The sequence below is a fragment of the Carcharodon carcharias genome, chromosome 13 (assembly GCF_017639515.1).
Source record: "Carcharodon carcharias isolate sCarCar2 chromosome 13, sCarCar2.pri, whole genome shotgun sequence".
NCBI classification, from domain to species: Eukaryota; Metazoa; Chordata; class Chondrichthyes; order Lamniformes; family Lamnidae; genus Carcharodon; species Carcharodon carcharias.
The window spans coordinates 130,255,229-130,279,235 of record NC_054479.1 but is presented as its reverse complement, the minus strand read 5'-3'; the positions used below and the strand labels follow the sequence as shown (position 1 = coordinate 130,279,235).

Here is a 24,007-nt window from a genome sequence, read left to right as displayed (position 1 = left end):
CTTTTATATATCATACAGTATCTATTGTTTTAAAGAAGCCAGCAATTTGAGCTAATTAAAACCTTGGTTGTTTTGTTGATGAGCAACTCAAGATGTGTGCTGTTATTTTTTGACATTACCCAATCCACTTGCTTTAATTGCTATCTTGCAGTTTGTTGGTGTTCAACTCATAAACTGTAAATATTTGACTTGCATCCAGTAATATACATTTTTAAGACTTGGTCCTTAGCTAGTTGAATAAACACGGACAATGCAGAGTGATACAACAAATGGAATGATTGTTGCTTGAAGGGTATAATGAGATGCAACCAATTAGTGCACAGTACTTTTTTTAAATTGGAGATATATTACTGTATGTGACACGTTCTCATTCATAAAAGTAATTACTTGTAATCTTGTAATAGACTGCACATTTTAAACGTTTTGTTACTTGGGCAGTTTAGTAATTATGATTGCAAAAGCTCTTGGGAAGAAAAATAAATTACTCTTTTATATTAACTACACTCTACAAAGTGAAAAGGAAGAAATGATACCAATACAGTATCCTTTTTTTTTTTGTAAGCATTTGTCCCTTCCGATGAATTGCTTGTTGAATAATGGTATATACCTATGGGAAAGCAAAAGACCAGTTTTTTGCTGATGTGCAACAGAAAGCCACAAATCTAAGTTAATTGTGATTCAAACACACAGTTTAAATTGAAACCTAGCAATTCAATATATTTGTAAATATAGTGAAAGTGCTCATGCCACCTCCAGTGTGACTTCCGTCAGTACAAAATGCTGTACAGAAAGCAACACAACATTTTGTTTATGCATATATCTGAACTGCTGGGCATTTGAGTTAGCAATGTTTACTGTACTGTTAACAATGCAAGGCAATTTGGATACAAATGTATTCTTCTTCAACTAGCCCAGTATTGTTTCTTGTGTCAGACTAAAAACTTTGCATTATGTGAAGCCAGCATTCCTAAAAACCTTGCATGGCCTGTATCCATTCAAATAATGTGAATCAAAAAGTTTATTTGAAGACATTCTGAACCCAGAAGTGATATTTTCCTTTGCCATGTTAAACATATATCTATCTCTCTTCAGGTACCATGTTCTAAGAGGGTGTTGACGACCATGGGCTGCCATGTGTTGATCCATGGTTATACTTGGTAAGGCACTGCATTATTTTGCTGTTGCCTTCTGCAGGTCCTGGCTGACCAGGAAACTCTGGCTCTTACCATAGGTGCATTGGAAGAATTTTCAGGTTGATAATCAACCTGTTTGGCAGCGTAATGAATGCACCATCTGCGGTCATCAAGCCCTGAGGGGTCTCAAACCCAGAGCTTCTGGCTCAGAAGCTCACTGTGGCACAAGTCCTCCTACTAGAATATGTAAAAAGTAGTGTTACTTTGATCATTCACTGCAGTCCTCCCAGGGACCTTACGATTCACCATGTGGGTGTAAAGGAGCTCCTTTTGGAATAGTTACTTGTGGAATTCTTTTGCTGGAGACCTGGGTTCAGATTCAAGACTTCAATGATATTGAAACTTCATTGACCACAGTGGGTGAGTTTTGTCAGTATTCAACAGGAATGTGAATTTGACTATGAAAGTAACATGGGAACTAGAATAGCTGCAATTGTTATCACTGAAGCAACAATAATTTTAATCTTCCCATTTGACGACAACATTGATAGGTTTTCTTTCTTCGCTGCCATTGGAATGAGTGCTATTTGATCCTTGCTCAAAGCCTATTACATTACTACCTTTCCTCATTTCTGTTGAAGGGTCATCAACCTGAAATGTTAACTGTTTCTCTTCACAGATACCTCCTGACCTGCTGAGCATTTGTAGCATTTTCTGTTTTTATTGCAAAACTGTTTGAGTTCAGTGCAATAAAGTACAAGTCTGCAATCCATTTGGTGTGTTTCAAAAACCAATACCCATTTCCAAGATTTTTAATCTAGCAGCAAAGAGCCTCCCGTCAAGGGAAGACAAATGAACACTGTAAATCAATTAAAGCTAGCCAAGGTAGGTTCCTCATACCGTAAACTACATTGGACTAAAATGCATATTATACAATAGAAATAGCAAAAGAAAACCATGTTTTGGAACATACCAAGGAATTGGATTAAAATTACATGCCATTACTTTAGATCAGAGCAGCTTCAGTTTTCCATTACTTTTGTGTAATCTGTCGCGGTTTGGTCAGCATTGACATATCTGTCAGTTAATAACATTCTAAGTGATTTATGTCTATTGATTAAATGTCAAGACTTGGGCAGGCTCAGTCTATATTGTGGTGGACCTCTGTCATGAAAAACTAAACACAACTCTGTAGATTGGTTTTAGACTTGTATTATATTGTCCTGAGCTCAGAAAAAGTGACATTTTACCCCAATTCTAATGTATTCCAATGTTAGCGTAGAAAGTAAATCTATTGGTGTTGTATCGACTTTCTCAAATTGACACTGTCATTCCAATGGGAAGGTAAAATGTGATGGTAACTGTTTCCATTCTAATACATTTGACATTACCAGATTGCCCAGAATAGGAGACTGAATACCGCAATTTACTTTTAATAATATTATATTTTAGGCCTTTAACATTGACCTGAGGAAACTGCATTTAACAGCAGGAGCTGGCTTACTATTCCAAGAATCAGAACTGTTTTTTTCCCTCATTCATTCATAGTATGTAACCTTTGCTCTAGGCCAGAATTTGTTGCCCTTGAGAGGGTGGTAGTGAGCTGCCTTCTTGAACCACTGCAGTCCATGTGGTGTAGGTACACCCACAGTGCTATTAGGGAAGGAGCTACAGTATTTTGACCCAGTAACAGTGAAGGAATGGGGATATCATTCCAAGTCAGGCTGGTGTGTGGCTTGGAGGGAAACTTGTCAGTGGTGGTGTTCCCGTCTTACTACGCTTGTACTTCTAAGTGGTAATGATTGCAGAATAGGAAGATACTGTCAAGGAAGCCTTGGCAAGTTGCTGCAGTGCTTTTTGTATATAGTACACACTGCTGCCATTGTGCATTGATGGTAGAAGGAGAGAATGCTTCAGGTGGTGGCTGGGGTGCCAATCAAGTGGGCTGCTTTGTCCTAGATTGTGTTGAGCTTGAGTTTTGTTGGAGCTGTACTCATACAGACAAGCGGGGAGTATTCCTTTACACTCCTGACTTGTGCCTTGTAGATAGGCTTTGGGGAGTCAGCAGGTGAGTTATTAACAGCAGAATTCCCAGCTTGCACTTGCAGCCACAGTATTTATATGGCTGGTTCAGTTACGTTTCTGATCGATGATCACCCCAAGGATGTTGATGCCGGGGGTTTCAGTGATGATAATGCTGTTGTTTGTCGAGGGGTGATGTTAGTTTCTCTTTTGTTGAAGATGGTCATTACCTGGCTCTTAAATGGCGCAAATGTTACTTGCCACTTCTCAGCCCAAGCCTGGATGTTGTCTAGGTCTTATTGCATGCAATCATGGACTTGTTCAATATCTGAGAAGCTGCAAATGGTACTGAACACTGTGCAATCCTCAATGAGGATTCTCACTTCTGAACTTATGGAAGGACAGTGACTGATGAAGCAGCTGAAGATGGTTGGGCCAGGGCACTATCTTGAGGAATTCCTGAGGCTGAGATGATTGGCTTCCACCCACTGCAACTGTCTTCTTTTGCACTCTGTAACTCCAACCACTCCCCTGCCCCTGACTAATTCCATTGACTTCAGTTTTGCTATGGCTCCTTGATTCCACGTTTGGTCAAGTGCTACCAGATATTGATCTGGATCTGAGTAGCTAATATAGAACCCACACTGAGCATCAGTGAGCAGGTTATTGCTGAATAAGTGCCACCTGATAGCATTGTCAACAATACTTTTCAAAACTTTTATGTACAGACCGTAGCAGTAAATGGTTGGGTTGGATTGGTTTGCCCTGCTTTTTGTGGACAAGACACATCAGGGCATTTTTGCACATTGTCGGGTAGATGCCAGTGTTGTAGCTATACTGAAATAGTTTTACTTGGGGCATGACTAGTTCTGGAGCACAAATCTTCAGTATCATGGTTGGGATGTTGTCAGGCTCCCTTCTTTGTTATCATTTTGAAATGAATTGCCTGATAGCTGGAATCTGTGATGTTGAGGAGCTTGGGAGGGGGGCAAAAATGGGTAATCCCGTGATGGTTAAAAACGCTTCAGCCTTGTCTTTTGCATTGACGTGTTGGACTCTGCCATCGTTGAGGATGGGCATGTTTTTGGAGCCTCTCCTTCAGTTAGTTGTTCAATTATTAACCACCACTCATGACTGTATGTAACAGGACTGAAGAGCTTTGATTTGGTTGTGTGATCACCTGGCTCTTGTCTGTCACATGTTGTCTTCTCTATTTAGCATTCATAAAAACCTGTGTTGTAGGTTCACCAGGGTGGCATCTCATTTTTAGGTATGTATGCTGCTGCTCCTGGCATGCATTCCTGCACTCTTCTTTGAACCAGGGTCGATCCCCTGGCTTAATGGTAATGATGGAGTGAGGAATTTGCCAGGCCATGAGTTTACAGATTGTCATTGAATGCAATTCTGTAGCTGCTGATGGCCTACATCCTCATGGGTGCCCAGTTTTGAACTGATGGATCTGTTCTGCATCAATCCCATTTGGCATAATGGTAGTGTCACACAACACAAAAGAGAGTATCCTTAGTGTGTAGATGGACTTCGTCTCCACAAGGACTGTGGTCACTCCTATCAATACTGTCATTGACAGATTGGTGTGGTTTAAGTCAAATAGGTTTTTCCTTCTTGCCTGTTCCCTCACTACCCACCGCAGGTCCAATCTGGCATATATGTCCTTCAGGACTCTGCCAGCCATTTCATTAGTGATGCTACCGATGCACACTTGGTGATGGGCATTGAAATCCCCCGCCCAGAGTACATTCTTTGGTCTTGCTACCCTCAGTGCTTCTTCCAAATAGTGTTAATGATGGAGGAGCACTGATTCATTAGTTGAAGGACTATGGAAGGTATTAATTAGCAGGAGGTTTCCTTGCCCATGTTTGACCTGATGCCATGAGACTTCAGGGCTGCTCCCTTCAGACTGCATAGCACTGTGTTGCCACCTCTGGAGAGTCTGACCTTCCAGTGGCACAGGACGTACCCAGGGATAGTGGATAGTAGATGGAGGAGCCTGGGACATTGGCACTGAGCATGACACTGTCAGGTTTTGGGATAGCTCTTCCAATTTTGGCACAAGCCCCAAATGTTAGTGAGGAGGGCTTTGCAAGGTTGATTGGGAAATGTGAGCCTTTGTCGCTTCCAGTGCCGAGGTTGATGCCGAATTATAAGTGAACTTAAATATGCCTTTTGGTGTTAAAATGGAGTGACACCTGTGGAGCCAAAACTTCTCATCATAAACATAACAGATGCAAAGATCAGTGCCCTGTAGGTTAAACTCCTTAACATAAGACTAATAGAGAAAAATAGTTTGTTTACTTTGAGCAAATTCAACTTCGGTGAGCCAGAAAATGAGTGTGAACAAATTGGCTGCTCAGCATAGACCACACCCATTGTCCTTTCCATTGAGTTTATGGGAAAGAAAAACTGAACAGGTTCTATAATGGTTCATCGGTTCACTGCCACGATTTTACAAACCCCTGCCCAAGTTTAATTTCAGTCCCAGCGTGTACCTCATTCAAAATCCTGGAACTCTGTCCTTATTAGCACTGAGTGTATGTACTGTAGCAGTTCAAGAAGGCAGCTCACCACCACTTTTTTAAAATTCATTTATGGGATGTGGGCTCCACTGGCTAGACCAGCATTTATTGTCCATCCCTAATTGCGCTGAGGTGGTGGTAGTGAGCTGCCTTTATGAACTGCTGAAGCTGCTATGGTGTAGGTACACCCACAGAGCTAGTAGGAAGGGAATTCCAGGAATTTGACCTAGCGACAGTGAAGGAATGGCAATATATTTCCAAGTCAGAATGTTGAGTGACTTGAAGGGGAACTTCCAGGTGATGGAGTTCCCATATATCTGATGTCTTTGTTATCCTGGATGGCTGTGGTCGTGGATTTGGGAGTTGCTACCTAAGGAGCCTTGGTGAGTTTCTGCAGTGCATCTTGTAGATGGTACACACTGCTGCCATTGTTCATCAGTGGTGGAGAAGGAGAATGTTTGCGGAAGGGGTGCCAAACAAGCCGGCTGCTTTGTCCTGGATGGTGTCAAGCTTCTTGACTCTTGTTGGAGCTGCCCTCATCCAGGCAAGTGGAGACCATTCTATCACACTCCTGAGTTGTGCCTTGTAGATGGTGGACAGGCTTTGGGGAGTCAGGAGGTGAGTTATTCACGACAGGATTCTGAGCCCCTAACTTGTTGTAGCCACAGTATTTAAGTTCAGTTTCTGCTCAATGGTAGCCCCCCAGGATGTTGATAGTGGGTGAATCAGTGATGGTAATGCCATTGAATGTCAGGGAGCGATGGTTAGATTCTCTCTTGTTGGAGAGGGTCATTGCCTAGCACTTATATGGCACAAATGTTACTTGCCACTTGTCAGCCTGATTCTAGATATTGTCCAGTGCTTGCTGCATTTGGACCTGGACTGCTTCAGCCTTTGAGTAGGCATGAATGGTGCTAAACATTGTACAACCACCAGCAAACATCTCCACTTCTGACCTTATGATGGAAGGAAGGCCATTGATAAAGCAGCTGAACATGTTTGAGCCTAGGACACTACTCTACCCTGAGGAATGCCTGCAGTGATGTCCTGGAACTGAGATGACTGACCTGCAAAAACCACAAGCACCTTCCCAGGTATGCTAGGTATGACTCCAACCAGTGGTGAGTTTTCTCCCTGATTCCCATTGACTCCAGTTTTGCTAGGGCTCTTTGACATCACACTCTGTCAAATGCTGCTTTGATGTCAAGGACAGTCACTTTCACCTCACTTCTGGAGCTCAGCTCTTTTATTAATATTTGAACCAAGTCTGTAATGAGGTCAGGAGCTGAGTGGTCCTGGCGGAATCCAAACTGAGCATCAGTGAGCAGGTTATTGCTAAGCAAGTGCCATTTGATAGCATTGTTGATGACACCTTGTGTCATTTCACTGATGATCAAGAGTAGACTGATGGGGTGGAAATTGGCTGTGTTGGATTTGCCCTGCTTTTTGTGTACAGGACATACCTGGGTGCAATTTTCCACATTGCCAGGTAGATGCCAGTGTTGTAACAGTTTGGCTTGGGGCACTGCAAGTCCTGGAGCACAAGTCTTCAGTACTATTGCCAGAATATTGTCAGGGCCTATAGCTTTTGCAGTTTCCAGTGCCTTCAGTCATTTCTTGATATCACGTAGAGTGAATCGAATTGGCTGAAGACTGGCATCAGCAAGGCAGGGGACCTCTGGAGGAGGCCGAGATGGATCATCCACTTCTGGCTAAAAATTGTTGCAAATGCTTCAGCCTTAACTTATGCACTGACGTGCTGGGCTCCTCCATCATTGAGGATGAGGATATTTGTGGAGCCCCCTCCAGTGAGTTGTGTAATTGTCCACCACCACTCACGACTGGCTATGGCAGAACTGCAGAGCTCAGATCTGATCCGTTGGTTGTGGAATTGCTTAGCTCTATCTATCAATTGTTGCTTATGCTGTTTGGCAGGCAAGTAGTCCTGTGCTCTTGCTTCACCAGGTTGTCATCTCATTCCTGGGTATACCCGGTGCTGCTCCTGGCATGCCCTCCTGCACTTAATTAAATCAGGGTTGATCCCTTGGCATGGTGGTAATGAAAGAGTGGAGGATGTGCTGGGGCATGAGTTTACAGATTGTGGTTGAGTACGATTCTGCTGCTGTTGATGGCCCATAGCGCCTCATGGATGCCCAGTCATGAGTTGCTAGATCTGTTCGAAATCTATCTCATTTGGTAATCAGCAGGAGTTTTCCTTGCCCATGTTTGAAACTTCATGGGGCCCAGAGTTGATGTTGAGGACTGTCCTCCACTGTGCCGCCAGCTCTACTGGGCCTGTCCTGTTGGTGGGACATGGTCTGTAAGGTGTGATTCCATCAATTTCATCAGGAGGACTTTGCAGAGTCGACAGGGTTTGCCGCTGTTGTTTCCATTGCCTAGGCTGGGTGGTTTGTCCGGTTTCGTTCCTTTTTTATAGACTTTGGTTTGGTGCAACTGAGTGGCTTGCTCGGTCATTTCAGAGTCAGCCGCATTACAGCGGATCTGGAGTCACATGGAGGATAACAGATTTCCTTCAAGGACATTGGTTGGGTTTTTACGACAATTGATACAGATTTCGTGGTCATTAATTCCAGATTCAAATTGCACCATCTGTCTTGGTGGGATTCAAACCCAGGCCCCCAGAAGGTTACTCTGGGTCCCTGGATTACCAATCCAGTGACAATACCACTATGCCGCCGTCTCCTCTTCTCAAGGGCAATTAGAAATGGCTAATAAACATTGGCCTTTTTGGTGATGCTCACAACCCGTGAACAAATACTTTAAAAAAAAAGTTATGAATGTCAGTTTTTGTAAATAATTTTTCCACTTGCTGTCAGAAATTTCATACCAACTTCTTTCAGAATGGTTAACGTTTTCCAGAGTGCAAACAGTATGCTTTCTGCATAAGCCTTCCACAAACAAATGTTTAATATTGTTGATTACATTTCACCGCTCATCATTTTTTTAATGCACTGCACGTTGTCTTGTGTTGAATATATTTTTGCGTCGGATATTTTCAAAACATGTCTACTGAATATATTGATATTTTAATTGTCATGTTTTGAACTATGCGCTTCGTCCCATTAGAGTTATGTTGTGTACCCTCTTGGTGATCGTGCTGAAGATTTGGGAGAAAATGTATATTTCGCAAACAGTAAATGAAGGTGACAAAATAGCATTTGTAAATAAAACTAAATACAAAAATTCATCTCACTGGTGAGTAAATCAAACTGCTGGGCTTGAATGTCACAAGGAGTTTTTTTTAGGAACACCCAGATTTTACTGGAAATGGTCTCAGGATTATAGTGTTCTGGGCCTGTACCTGCACCTTGTTCTTACAGATTAACAACGTGCACATTGTTGTCCATTTAGATCATGAATATATATGTGCACTTTGAGCAAGGCCTATCTTTATAGCTTTTAAGGTGTGGTTTAAAGATTTGTGAAAGCCAAGCTATTATTAACTAATTGATTGTTTGGGTGTTCAAGAGCTCGTGAAATTCAATGAACTGGCAGCTTGTAAGAAGTTTGTTTCCCTCCAATGTCATTGAAATTACAAACAGTGTTCAATGAAAGTGGAATTTGCACCATCATGACACACAAAAGTTTTTGTTAATTGAGTAGTTATCACTTTTTTTAAACCTGTTGAAATCAAACATTTGTCCAAGTCATTACAAATTTACACCAATTTCCATCCCGTTTTCTTTCACAATCTGAGGTGTTGCTCTGAAATTGATCATGACCTTTAGCTTTCAGGAAGGTGAAATTTGTTTGCTGCCTGCAGCTGGAAATTGAGGTAAGTCTGTAAATGTCTTAATCTTTGAACATTGGATATAGTTGGAAAGTATTTTGACCATGCTGCATGTTCATGATCAAATAACTTGAAACTTGATAGGATAATATTAAAATGTTTGCCTTCAGTATCTGCATCCCAAGAATTGACATTTGATTATTCTGCCCGCTATCAATGCCAGCATTATTTCAATTTTTAAACTGAAGTTATGCTTCAAAGTGTTACAAACATCATTTCTTAAAAATTTTCATTTAATTTTTGTATGCCTTTGGTGTCCCGAAGAAAAGATATTAGCAACCTTCATGTAGAAAGAGAAGTCACAGTGGCAAGGTTTCTAATCTGCAGCAGAAAATATAGAACCACAACTATATATTAAGTTACATATTGGAATTTAGCATTATCAGCATGTTAAACCATGATGTAGTTCATGATAAAAGGACTGAATCTCTCAAATGTTTGCAGTTGTGGAAGTTTACTTCTGGCTGCATATGTTTGTGTTGCTCATATAATGATTTTTGAATGAAAATCAAACAGCCTAGAGTTTATGCTAGCTGAAATCAACCAAACCAGTGCAGATTTTTGAATTTTAAATGCAAGCTGAGTCAAGTGTAAATTGATTTTCCAATGTTTTAATGTTGATTTAAAAATCAATGCCTTGCCCACTAAGGTAGTCATGTCCTCCAATGGAACTAATGTGCATGGTGAGCTTCCACCAATTGCAGCTGCCTGAAGAGGAAATTTGAGGCTGTTTTCTTTTAGGCACAGAGACACTAAAATGCACACATTATAAGTTATTACATATTAAAATACCAAGAAACTAACTAGTGTAGTGTACCCATGGAACTAGTAGATGTTTCAGCACAGGTCTTTTAGAAGGCATTTTCATTGATTTTAAAATCAATGGTGCTGAGCAATTGTGCTGGTGTGTGGAAGATTTTACATTTGCAATTGTGCAAATTAGTTTGGGCAGGAACTTGAACCCTGGGAATTACTTTTGGAAAAGTAACACAATTTCAGGCACAGATTGTGTTTGGTTTTGTAATTACACTCGAGTAGGCAACTCAACCCCAACGTCTGGAGTAACTCTGTTGCAGGTTGAAGACCTTTCTTCATTGGCTGCTCTCGAACTCTTAATATTGTGGCGCGCTACTAAGTATAAGACTCTCAAAAGGTTGACAATTGTTTTGTATGCTTGGAGTGTACAGAAAATCTTGTGTAAGGCTGTCATTTATTGGAGAAACTATGGGCTGAGTTTTATGTAGAGGCGCTGGCCTTGCCCACTGCCTGAATAGTGAGCCACAGGTGTCATAAAATTTCTGCCTCTGGCTATCTGCCCGTATACAACAACATCTGGTTCCTTCTTGCAAAAGAAGGACTTATAAAAAAACTTTGAAATGAACTTTTAAGAAAATTTCTTGATTTTTGGTACAGTAAATGAATGTTTACTAAAGCATGTAATGTCTTTTCAAAACGCTCAATATAAACCAGAGTATGTAGACAGAGCTTTTGCATGATGCAAATAATCTCCAAGTGCAAAATTACAGCTTCCTGAAGCTTTCAATCAGAGTTCACATTGTTTTAGTGATTTTATAAGAACATAACCTTATCCAATTAGGTGACATCGGCTGTTGACTAAAAGCTCTTTCACTTGTTCAGGACCGTTGGTGTGACAATATTGACCTCTCAACTTGACCTACTTAAAAGAAGTTAACTGGTGCTTGTCATGAGCCTGTAAAATTGAGTGCATGTAAACATGACTGAAACTGAATGAATATTTCTAATAATTCCATCACATCAAAGCAATGTTCCTTCTAAGCTGCTGGGCTGTGCAGGAGCCCCTGAAGTTCCCACTCAGAGCTTGCACAAATCAGCCCTTTTAAATTACCATGCGTGTGCAATTGGACAAAAAGTTCAAGGGACCACTGCATATTCCCAAAAAAATTTGAAGGTATGTTGCGTCAAAGCACTATTTTAAGTGCTCATACTTGTTTATGAGAACTTTTCCTGGCAGCGTTTCAGTTTATATTGGCTCAGATTTCCAGGGAATGCTTTTATCGGGGTGAGCTCCAGTAGTCAGGCAGAGAGCTAACGCAGGCTTTTTGCAGTTTGAAATTTGCTCAATGATATTTGTGATGCTTTCTTCATAAAGGATCGATTATTATACCATGTGGAAACCAGGGCATGGAGTCTCTTTATAAACATGATTCTGATGCAAGGTCAAGCTTGAATTCTAAGTGCATACGTTGTAGCTAGTTGATGCCAAGGAAATATTTTTCATGTAAGACTAGGGTTTTGTACTGACATCAAATCACAGTAATTTGGCTATGAGAATATGATCTGCATTGTCAGTGGTTATGTTCAAAGCTGCTGGAATGCTTTCTTAGCATGAATGCAATAGTTTGCCTTGTGTATCTCTTTATCCTGTCAAAATAATATACTTCAGCAGTGTGTGTTGTATTGTCTTCCTTCAATTACTCAATTCATAAACCCCATTGCTTATAGCAATCCCATCTTTGTGGACACTTTGTGTCTGCTATATTACGCTATATTACGTGCATGTGCCATATGACCATTTTTAAGTGGCTGACTTTGTTGGTATGAAATATTTATATTAAAAGAATTTTTTCAGCACCCTTCAGACCTCAGTTTATCAGCAGTAACTAAACAAATACTAAAACATTCACAGAAGAAAGACACGCATTTATATTGTGCCTTTCATGGCTTTAGGATATCCCAAAGTGCTTTAGAGCCGTTCAAAGTGCTTTTGAAGTGTAGTTTCTGTTGCAAGTGTAAACTGCAAGCTTTTTGCGGGAAAACCAACAAACACGTTGTGATAGCCATGATTGACACCAACTGACAATGAAATTTCCAGGATGAGTGATAGAGACAACTGGAAGCCAAAGCTCTCGATTTTCGAATGTATTCTGCAGCAATCACAAACAAGTTTTCCAATGGTGCAGAAAGTCAGATTTACCTGTAAGTAAAGCTGAACCATCTGTTTCAAGGAAGCCTTAAAAAAAAACTTGTGAACAGGCTGACGAAAAAACCATTTGTCACAAGAGGTTTGGAATACTCTGTAGTACTTACAACAAGTTTATTTTCCAATAAAACACTGCCCTCCAGCTGTTACTGCCAAAAATAAAAGGAGTACCAAATTTGCAGTAGCCAGCAACTCTGAAATTTATGTTAATGCAAATGGTTAATGACTTTGTTATTTGACCAATAGAAGTGACTGTCCATTTTCGTTGTGGCAAGTTGGGGGAAACTGTAGTTGCCTTTTCAGCTTTATGCTGTCTCTCAGTCCTGTCTCCCATCAGTTGTTTTCACAACTTTTCTTAGTTTTCTAACTCCTTTCACTCTTAGTTCCCATTTGGTTAATGTTATATGTCTAATGGATTATATGGGCATTGTAAAGTGCAGTGCACAGTAAAGTATTATTTTGGCCTGAAGATGCATTGTGACAGAGCAATTCAGAACAAAATAAAAATGAAGAAAAAACTCTGCTTTATTTCTTGTTATTTTAAATGGGACCATTACTATAGGTTTCAGTGCTTTCATTGCCGCAGAGATGGATGAGTATTTATGGAGAACTTCTCTTTGGGAGCTGAACTGGAGGAGGTAAAATATATGATGGTAAATTTTATATCTCCTGTGGAAGGATGGGTCTTGATGGGTGAGGTGGCCTTCTGTTTTCCCATGTTTACTTATGTCATTATTTGTTTATTCCCATACTCCGAATCCTCATATGTGTTACAAGTTCAAAACAAAAACAGAATTACCTGGAAAAACTCAGCAGTTCTGGCAGCATCGGCGGAGAAGAAAAGAGTTGACGTTTCGAGTCCTCATGACCCTTCAACAGAACTAGGTGAATCCAAGGAAGGGGTGAAATATGTTGTCTGTGACATCTTTTGATGGGGGAGGAGAAGGCGTGAGGGCGGATGCGCGGGAGATGGGCCGAACACGGTTGAGGGCCCTGTCAACGACCATGGGTGGAAACCCTCGGTTAAGGAAAAAGGAGGACATGTCAGAGGAACTGTGTTTGAAGGCAGCATCATCGGAACAGATGCGACGGAGGCGAAGGAACTGAGAGAATGGTATGGAGTCCTTACGGGAAGCGGGGTGTGAGGAGCTGTAGTCGCGGTAGCTGTGGGAGTTGGTAGGTTTGTAATGGATATTGGTGGACAGTCTATCACCAGAGATTGAGACAGAGAGGTCAAGGAAGGGAAGGGAAGTGTCAGAGATGGACCACGTGAAAATGATGGAGGGGTGGAGATTGGAAGCAAAATTAATAAATTTTTCCTCCCAGAAACATGATAGGGTCCCCCTTGTCCTCACATATCACCCCACCAGCCTCCGCATTCAAAGGATCATCCTCCGCCATTTCCGCCAACTCCAGCATGATGCCACCACCAAACACATCTTCCCTTCACCCCCCCGTCAGCATTCTGTAGGGATCGTTCCCTCCGGGACACCCTGGTCAACTCCTCAATCACCCCCTACTCCTCAACCCCCTCCTATGGCACCACCCCATGCCCATGCAATAGATGTAACACCTGCCCCTTCACTTCCTCTCTCCTCACCGTCCAAGGGCCCAAACACTCCTTTCAAGTGAAGCAGCATTTCACTTGCATTTCCCCCAACTTAGTCTACTGCATTCGTTGCTCCCAATGTGGTCTCCTCTACATTGGAGAGACCAAACGTAAACTGGGCGACCGCTTTGCAGAACACCTGCGGTCTGTCCGCAAGAATGACCCAAACCTCCCTGTCACTTGCCATTGTAACACTCCACCCTGCTCTCTTGCCCACATGTCTGTCCTTGGCTTGCTGCATTGTTCCAGTGAAGCCCAACGCAAACTGGAGGAACAACACCTCATCTTCCGACTAGACACTTTACAGCCTTCCGGACTGAATATTGAATTCAACAACTTTAGGTCTTGAACTCCCTCCTCCATCCCCACCCTCTTTCTGTTTCTTCCCCCTTCCTTTTGTTTTTTCCAATAAATTATATAGATTTTTCTTTTCCCACCTATTTCCATTATTTTAAAATATTTTTAAATCTTTTATGCTCCCCCCCACCCCCACTAGAGCTATACCCTGAGTGCCGTACCATCCATTCTTAATTAGCACATTCGTTTAGATAATATCACTGCCTTCTACACCTCTGTGTTCTTTTGTTCTGTTGTCTGTGACATCTTTTGATGAACTGCCTCTATCACTGCTTTTGTCCCTAAAACCACACCACCCCCACTCCAGTTCTCTCCCCCCACCCAACCACCGCCCCCCCATCCCCCCACTTAAACCAGCTTATATTTTACCCCTTCCTTGGATTCACCTAGTTCTGTTGAAGGGTCATGAGGACTCGAAACGTCAACTCTTCTTCTCCGCCGATGCTGCCAGACCTACTGAGTTTTTCCAGGTAATTCTGTTTTTGTTTTGGATTTCCAGCATCTGCAGTTTTTTTGTTTTTATCTCTGTGGTACAAGTTCACTTGTTCAACAATTTTTTCAAGTCTCTGCTTTACTCTGTTTATCTTATGATTGCATCCAAGTATGGTGATGGTTTACACGCATGTTGTAACACCTGAGAAACACTTATCACCTTTGACTTAGAGCAGAAATGTTGGCCTGGATTTTGTGCTGAGAGTAATCTTGAAGCAAACAATGCTCACCATTATTGTGGCGGGAATGGGGCAGCAACTTTGAGTCCGTACTCGCTCAGTTAAATGTGGAAGTCCAGAAGCTGTTGTCAAGTTACCCTGTTCCTCCACAGGCTGTGCTTCATGCTGTTAGAGCATGAAGTTGCTGAGCTTCACTATTTGTTACCCATTAAAATTGCCATAAAATGCTGTTGTGTTCAGGTAGAAGTGAACTTTTACCAGCAGTGATAAGTCATAATTGCTGCCAAGCAATCTCTTTGGCCCTGAAAATTTAATTCTACATGTGCTGGGGTCTGATTCCTTAAGAATTTAATTATTGTAGGAGATTTTATTTTTTTCAATTTAATCTCTTTTAATTCCTCTCTCTCGATCCCATCTTTATTTTCATCTCTTTATTTAGTTTGCTGTACATGATTTTACAGTGAATTCAACCTAATTTATACTTCCTGGTGTAGGGCCTGTTTTATCTCAGTAAGGATGCTTCAATCTGTGGTTGTTGAGCCGCTCTGCTTGCCCTGCTTGTACAGAGGACAGGTCCCTTTGAGAAAGCGCTGCGCTGAGAATGATCTGCCACAAATTTCTGCTCACAAGCCCATGAATAGTCTATGGGCAACTGTCATGTGATGACGGCTAACATAATTTCTTCGCCACTGACTGCAAAATCTAGGCAGATATCTTTGCCCTAAAGAAGATAATAAGCACCAAAAAAATTGAATCAACATTAGCTGTTTTTATTTAATATGGACTTGTTCTATTTTGACAGTGAAGGAGATAAACCTACAAGATATAAAGGAGGACCCAGAGAGTGATCCAGAGGAGAACAGCATACTTTTTATGGGAATTCTGATAAAAGCCCTGGCAAAGTTGAAAAAGATTCCTGAGACAATCAAAGCCACTAAAGAACGTTTCAATCAAGAACTGGAACAGATTGTGAAACGGTCCACAACCCAGGTTGCAGACCATGCTTATCAGCGAGGTGAAGTCCTCTCACAAGAGAATCAACCCAGGTAAAGGTGCGGCAGTTGTAAAAGGGGAAGGGGCACTGAACTTCTGGCAATTAACTTTTGAAAATGGTGTGTCGTTAGTGAAGTTGGAATAAATTGATCTGAGTTGCAGCACTGTTCCAGCACCATTTTAGAAATTTTTACTCCAAATTTCCTTATTTTTAGCTCTGTCCTTACGTTATTATCTGAGGAAATTCTTCTTTGTGTTTGTCTTTTGACCTAGTGACATGTTTTGAATACTGTGCCTTAATCTTTTGAACCTAAATTCACATAAGCTCTGATTGATCAAAACATTGCTTTTTGCCAATGGCCCTTCAAGGAACACTTCCTACACAGTGCAAGCATACTGGAAAATGCTGTTTTAAATTTGGTTTGTGCTTGGACAAGTTTACCCAGCTGCACTAAATGTGGCCTTTCTGGGCATTTCCAACATAGTGGAAGCAGATTGCTTGTGGTTCTGAGGGGTGGTGAATTTTAATAGAGAAAAGTAAACCATTACACTTGCATTTCAAAGAGTTGAGTCATGTGAACTCTTAATCTCTTTTCTCTTGAAATCAATTACCGTGTTGAGTTTCTTAACTATAGCTCTGAATCCTGGAGCCTTCCATGCCCTTTTTCCTTACCCTGTTTTTGTGGTTGAATTCAATAAAGATCTTTTGAAGATAGGACTGCAACATTCCATGCAGTATTGAGAATTTGGTCTTGCTAGTGACTTGTATCAGATTTTAAATACCATGCTCTGATACCAAGCTAGGTGGAAAGTAAGCTGCAGAAAGGATACAGAGAGGCTGCAAAGAAATATAGACAGGTTAGGTGAGTGGGCAACAAGAGAGCAGATGGGGTATAATATTGGGTAGTGTGAAGTTATTCACTTTGGTCATAAGGAAAAAGCAGAATATGTTTCAAAAGGTGAGAAAATTCTAAGCATTGACATTTGAAGAGACTTGGGTGTGCTTGCAAAGGAACACAAAGTTAGCGTGCAGATTCGGCAAGCAATTAGGACAGCAAATGGCATGTTGGCCTTAATTGCAAGGGAATTGGAGTACGATAATAAACAAGTCTTGCTACAGTTGCACAAGGTTTTTGCGAGACCACATCTGGAGTACTGTGTGAAGTTTTGGTCTCCACGTAAGAAAGGATATTCTTGCATTGGTGGCAGTTCAGCGAAGGTTCACTAAATTGGTAACTTGGGATGATGGGGTTGTCCTATGATGAGAGGCTGAGTAAATTGGGCTTGTATTCTCTGGAGTTCAGAAGAATGAGAGGTGATCTCATTGAAACCGATAAAATGCCGAGTGGATGCTGAGATTGTTTCTGCTGGTTGGATAATCTAAAACATGGGCACATTCTGATTGAGTAGTGGAACAGGCTTGATGGGCCTTATGGTCTACTGCTGCCTCTATTTCTTATTTTCTTATGTTCCAGTGGACAAGGAAGTGGAAAAGAATGCTACAGTTCTGGCTCCTGAAAGCTGTTGAGTGATGCCTGCTAGAAAAGTGCATATGTATGGACTTTGGAGAAGGATAAGATCAGCTTGGCCAGATTCAGACTAGATTAATGGATGGAGAAGGGATGGGTACATTTCGTGTTAGGCAGCTGTCAGCACCAATAGAAATGCTGAAGCCACTTTTTAGGAAAGGAGGATTGAATAGGGAAAATGGAGGAATTTTAAAACAAAATGCCTGCCTGGTTTCAACTTATAATTGGAGGCCTTAAGGATGTACCTAGTGATTGATTCCATTCATTGGCAGTAATTCCATATTGACTGCATGCATTCAGTTCAATAATTATCTCCAAAGCCAAATACCTGATGAAGAATGAGTAGGACTTGTATTCAAATTGTGGCATTTTGTTGCTTCATTGTCAACTGTTGCTTAAGAGTTATCAGGTTAACCCCATGAGGTCTTTATTGTTTATCAGTTACTCATCATGCCCCTGCTGTTTACTGCATTTAGATTAAGTTGACATGATATGTGTACTTCCTTTATGGAAAGTGTACAGCATGCAGTATAATGAAGTGCATAGACTTGTTTGTAGCTGATGAAATGTTTTGTGTATTTGCGGTGTGGAATCTATCTAGCTTCTTCAGAGTTAAGTGTTTACAATTTGAATTCCATCATTTTTCTTGGTAAGCTAACTTAATTGCTCTGAAATGGTGATAAATTGAGGACTACATCGCTACAAGAAATGACCATTTCTGTGCAAATTGTCTTGATAGACCTGTTTTCCAAGAATCAATAAGATTACAAATTGCGAAGATGTAAGTGGACAGAAACTAATTCTTCCCAGTCTTCATAAAATCGTGGTAGTAAAGAGAGAATCAAGAACTTCATTGTCGTCTTATGTTAGCCTGTTGAATGTGGAAACTTAATGAGCTTTACAAATGGAACTGACATGTTATACCTAAAGGCACCCTGGCTGTCTCAGGCCTTGGGAGAAATGCATCTGCTTAATTAATGCACTAAAAGTAGTGTGTGTCTTATGTCAATGCATCTATATATTCAGAGAACAACATCTATAGATGATAAGAAGGAAGGGTTCTGCAGCACAAGATGATGAAACTGTGTAGTTACATAATAGGCAAGAGGGATTTTGCTGGGAAAGAACATTTTATCTTGAACAAGGAAGTGGGTTCTAATGTATAAATTTATCAACACCATCAACACCCCTTTGACCTTTTTGTTTATGACATCTTTGGCAATCTCTCCTTTGCCTCCACCTATCGCTGGCCCTCTATCCTGCTCCAACTCTCCTATCCCCCTTAAATAGCTTATATTTCACTACATTTCTATTTCTCTTTAGTTCTGATGAAGAGTCATACCGACTCGAAACGTTAACTGTGTTCCTCTCCGCAGATGCTGTCAGACCTGCTGAGTTTTTCCAGCAATTTTTGTTTTTGTTTTTGTTTTTGTTTCAGATTTCCAGCATCCGAAATATTTTGCTTTTAATTTCAACTGCGCCTCTTTTTCAAAAGGACTATTTTTTCAAGTACCAGTCCTGCAGATTTTATAGCCCTTAGTCCCCACAATACTTTGATTGTTCTTTTGATGTAATAGCATTTATACTTATTGTGAAATGAGGACTTTGCAATCACTGGTGTTAAGATTATCACACCAAGTAATAAAATTTTGGAAGAAATTTGCAATGTGACATTTGAGTGGGGCTTGTTTTAAGCACCGCTTTAAGTAAGCACTTCGAGAGCAATCAGATTAACAGTTTTTATTTTGGTTTAAAACTGTATTCTTTTTCTGTGGAAGATTCAGTTGTCATTTGTGTCCTTGCAGTATGGTTGGCAAAGATTTAAGGGCAAGATGATTTTTGTGAAGGCTGGATTGCTCAGTTGTGCCTTGTATGGTCATGCAAGGTAACATTTCACCACATTAACTGATGCACGTGTAACAGTAGAAGCAGGTGTACACTGAATTTCTGAACTGGACTAGCAATTCAAATACTGTGGCTATAAAAGCAGGTTAGAGGCTAGGGATTCAGCAGCGAGTAACTCACTTCCTTACTCCCCAATATCTGTCCACCATTTACAAGGCTCAAGTCAGCAGTGTGACCGAATACTCTCCATTTCCCCAGATGAGTGCAGCTCCAACAACATTTAAGACCTTGACATCATCCAGGACAAAGCAGTCCGCTTGATTTGCACCCCATCCACTATATTAACATTCACTCCCTCCACCAAAGAAGCACAGTGGCAGCATTATGTACCATCTACGCGATGCACTGCAGCAACTCACCAAGGCTCCTTCGACTGCACCTTCCAAGCCCATGGCCTCCAGCACCTGGAAGGATAAGAGCAGCAGATGCATGGAAACACTGCCAACTGCAAGTTCTCCTCCAAGCCACATACCACCCTGACTTGGAATTACATCACCATTCTTTTGCTGTCGTTGAGTCAAAACCTTGGAGCTCCATTCCAAACAGCAGTGTGTGCGTACCTATACCACATGGAAAACAAAAACAGAATTACCTGGAAAAACTCAGCAGGTCTGGCAGCATTGGTGGAGAAGAAAAGAGTTGACGTTTCGAGTCCTCATGACCCTTCAACAGAACTGATTTTTCTTTACAATGAGAGGGGTGAAATATAAGCTGGTTTAAGGTGGGGGGGAGGGGGGAGGAGGAGAAGTGGAGGGGGGGTGTTGTTGGAGGGACAAGCAAGCAGTGATAGGAGCAGATCATCAAAAATGTCACAGACAAAGGAACAAAAGAAAACAGAGGTGTTGAAGTTGGTGATATTATCTAAATGAATGTGCTAATTAAGAATGGATGGTAGGGCACTCAAGGTACAGCTCTGGTGGGGGTGGGGGGGGCATAAAAGATTTAAAAATAATGGAAATAGGTAGGAAAAGAAAAATCTATATAAATTATTGGAAAAAAAAACAAAAGGAAGGGGGAAGAAACAGAAAGGGGGTGGGGATGGAGGAGGGAGTTCAAGACCTAAAGTTGTTGAATTCAATATTCAGTCCGGAAGGCTGTAAAGTGCCTAGTCGGAAGATGAGATGCTGTTCCTTCAGTTTGCATTGGGCTTCACTGGAACAATGCAGCAGGCCAAGGACAGACATGTGGGCAAGAGAGCAGGGTGGAGTGTTAAAATGGCAAGCGACAGGGAGGTTTGGGTCATTCTTGCGGACAGACCGCAGGTGTTCTGCAAAGCGGTCGCCCAGTTTACGTTTGGTGTCTCCAATGTAGAGGAGACCGCATTGGGAGCAACGACTGCAGTAGACTAAGTTGGGGGAAATGCAAGTGAAATGCTGCTTCACTTGAAAGGAGTGTTTGGGCCCTTGGATGGTGAGGAGAGAGGAAGTGAAGAGGCAGGTGTTACATCTTTTGTGTGGGCATGGGGAGGTGCTATAGGTGGGGGTTGAGGAGTAGGGGGTGATTGAGGAGTGGACCAGGGTGTCCCGGAGGGAACGATCCTTACGGAATGCCAACAGCGGGGTGAAGGGAAGATGTGTTTGGTGGTGGCATCATGCTGGAGTTGGCGGAAATTGCGGAGGATGAGCCTTTGAATGCGGAGGCTGGTGGGGTGATAAGTGAGGACAAGGGGGACCCTATCATGTTTCTGGGAGGGAGGACATGAGTCCAACAGTTCAAGGAGGTGGTTCACCACCACTTTCTTGGGGGCATTAAGGGAGTGGAAATAAATGCTGGCCTAGTCAGCAACACCCGCATCCCATGAATGAATAAATAAAAATAAATTCTACTGCACATAGAATTTAGTCGGTCAGTTTTAACCCACCGATTGAAATTGAAGATGAAAGTTTGGCATAAGTTATCTTTTGCTTTCCCATACCTTGAGACTAAAATCTCATGCAGTTTTCAAAATGAATGGATTTCCCCTTTGTCCTGATTTTCCAACAATATTAGTGATCCTCATAGTAAGAGCAGCACAAGCTCAGAAATGCAGAAAAGGAAACTGGCCCATCAGACATTTTGTTAACAAGCATCTTATTGTTTGGCAGACTGTGAATTATATTTGATTTTTGTTTCTAGGTTATTACTGGAACTTCTGGAGTTGCTGTTTGAAAAATTCTACGCTGTAGCTGCTGCCCATAAAGTTGTTCTCTGCTATCTTCACCAAATGGTTGTGTCACCTTCTGGTTTGAATGTGAGCGAGATCAAACTGTACGACATGGCAGAAGTGTGGGCTAGGATCCAGAGTGTGCTTCAGGTAAACCAAAGCCCATTGTACTTCTCCTATTTAAACTGCAGCATCCCAGGAGGATGATCAATTCCTTCATTTAGTCTGCTGCAACTCCACTGTTGCCTTGTGGTTTCATTTGCTGGTCTCTTTCAGCTTGCCTCACTGTTGGAAAGGGACAGCATGTTGAATTAATGGCAAGTTTAAGATATTTTTTGGGAACCTGTATTGCGAATTGTACAGAGTAAACACAAAATCCATTTTGAAAATTTTATCCCCCCATCCTCTTCATCTCCATTTCTTTGGAATTGCTTCCATTTCCCCCCTCCCCCATCTCATCTATATTTCTGAACCTATTAAAAGTAATTAAGCAGATTTGTGTAACTCTATAATTTCAATACTGGCTTATCTTTGGTGATTTATTGCAAGGTGTGCTTGTATGTCAGAGGTATTCTGTCAGTTTGGGGCAAATATTTTGCTACTTTAATAATTGTCCTGTTCTGTATATGACCAGACCTCTTTTGTAATGATAAGTCACCTCACGTTTTGTATACCCTTAAATCAAGACACTGCAGCACTGGGATGATTGGCCAATTGTAGACCATTGTAAAGTTCAGGAGAAAGCAAGCAAAGATGTGTGTATGGGAAAGCAAGCAAAGATGTGTGTTTGATCTCTGGTGAAATAACTTTATTGCAATACATAAGTATTACTGAGGTTGGGTCAAATCACTCTTTTATTCTCTTCCCTTCCACCATGCATGATGCTGCTTTCCCAGGACCATCTTGATGATGTCACTATTGATGGCTTATCATTTGAATATTCAAATAGATTAATAATCAATCAAATACCTCTTATATTTCCACTGTTATAGAATAAATAATGTTTGTAGATTAAATAATGGATTTGACTTAACAACAGATGTAGGAATGAATATATATTGTACCATCTACCACACATCGCAATGTGAGATAGGATGGAGGCTAAGAAAAGTGCTGTTAAAGAAAGTTTTTATACACTGGGAGAAGGTGCTTAATTTTTCTTGAGCATCTTCCTGCTCAATTGTTACAGACAATTCCATACATAAATACACTACAGAAGTTGATGTTGCGCAGAGGGCCACTTGTTCAAACACTTGCAAGTTATTTAAAAGTAAATATTTAACTGTTTGAAAAACTACAGCTCCCTTCAATATACATATAACTTGTAAAACCTTCAATGTTCACTGGCATTATTTACTGCAGCAAGTAGAAGTGGAACCTCAATTCTTTCATGTGTACTGCATGGTGAAAAGGCTGCCTCAGAAGTTCCCTTTCCTGTCCCAAAGGTACATTTGTGATGAGTATCTGTTACCCTTCTTATTTTGGAGTTTTTCTTTAAAAAAAGCCTTTTTCTCCTAATTAAAAAAACATTATTCAGCTTCCACAAAGCTCTTAAACTCCCCACTAAGGAATCCGACAAACTATCACAGATCTGTGAGTGACTTGGATTTCAAGGACAAGTTATAAACTGAAACAATGCTTTTGTTGCATTGTTTAATCGGTAGATGGAATGACTTATTGATTCAAATGCTCCCTGGAGACATTTGTTTCCACTGTTACGATCCCAACTGATAATACTGGACAATCACAGAATCACAGTGCAGAAGAGGCCCTTCGGTCCATCGATCTGCACTGACACGTGAGAAACACCTGACCTACCTACCTAATCCCATTTCCCAGCACTTGGCCCATAGCCTTGAATGTTATGACGTGCTAAGTGCTCATCCAGGTACTTTTTAAAGGATGTGATGCAACCAGCCTCCCAGGCAGCACATTCCAGACCCTCACCACCCTCTGGGTAAAAAAGTTTTTCCTCACATCCCCCCAAACCTCCTGCCCCTCACCTTGAACTTATGCCTCCTTGTGACTGACCCTTCAACTAATGGGAACAGCTGCTCCCTATCCACCCTGTCCATGCCCCTCATAATCTTGTACACCTCGATCAGGTCACCCCTCAGTCTTCTCTGCTCCAACGAAAAGTCAGATCCCAGAGTGAAACCTGGCTTGATAGATCCCAACTTTGTTTTTCTTTTTAAAAAAATGTGGAGGAAGATTACTGAACAAATTCACAGGAATTTACTGAACAACTTTAACATAAAGAATAAAACATTTATTAATCAAGAAAAAAAATGAACTATATTACACCACACAAATTTGCAAAGATCTCAATTCAAAAGCA

At 41.2% G+C, this 24,007-nt stretch overlaps 1 protein-coding gene across 1 annotated transcript in view; it reads left to right on the top strand.

Annotated features, from left to right (window-relative positions):
- The window catches only part of exoc4 (exocyst complex component 4), a 525,449-nt gene that overhangs the window by 78,632 nt on the left and 422,810 nt on the right, over positions 1 to 24,007 (top strand). Inside the window, exons 5-6 of the mRNA XM_041202882.1 lie at positions 15,902 to 16,145; positions 21,642 to 21,819. Of these exons, the coding sequence (XP_041058816.1) occupies positions 15,902 to 16,145; positions 21,642 to 21,819 (422 nt within the window). The remainder of the gene's footprint in view (positions 1 to 15,901; positions 16,146 to 21,641; positions 21,820 to 24,007) is intronic.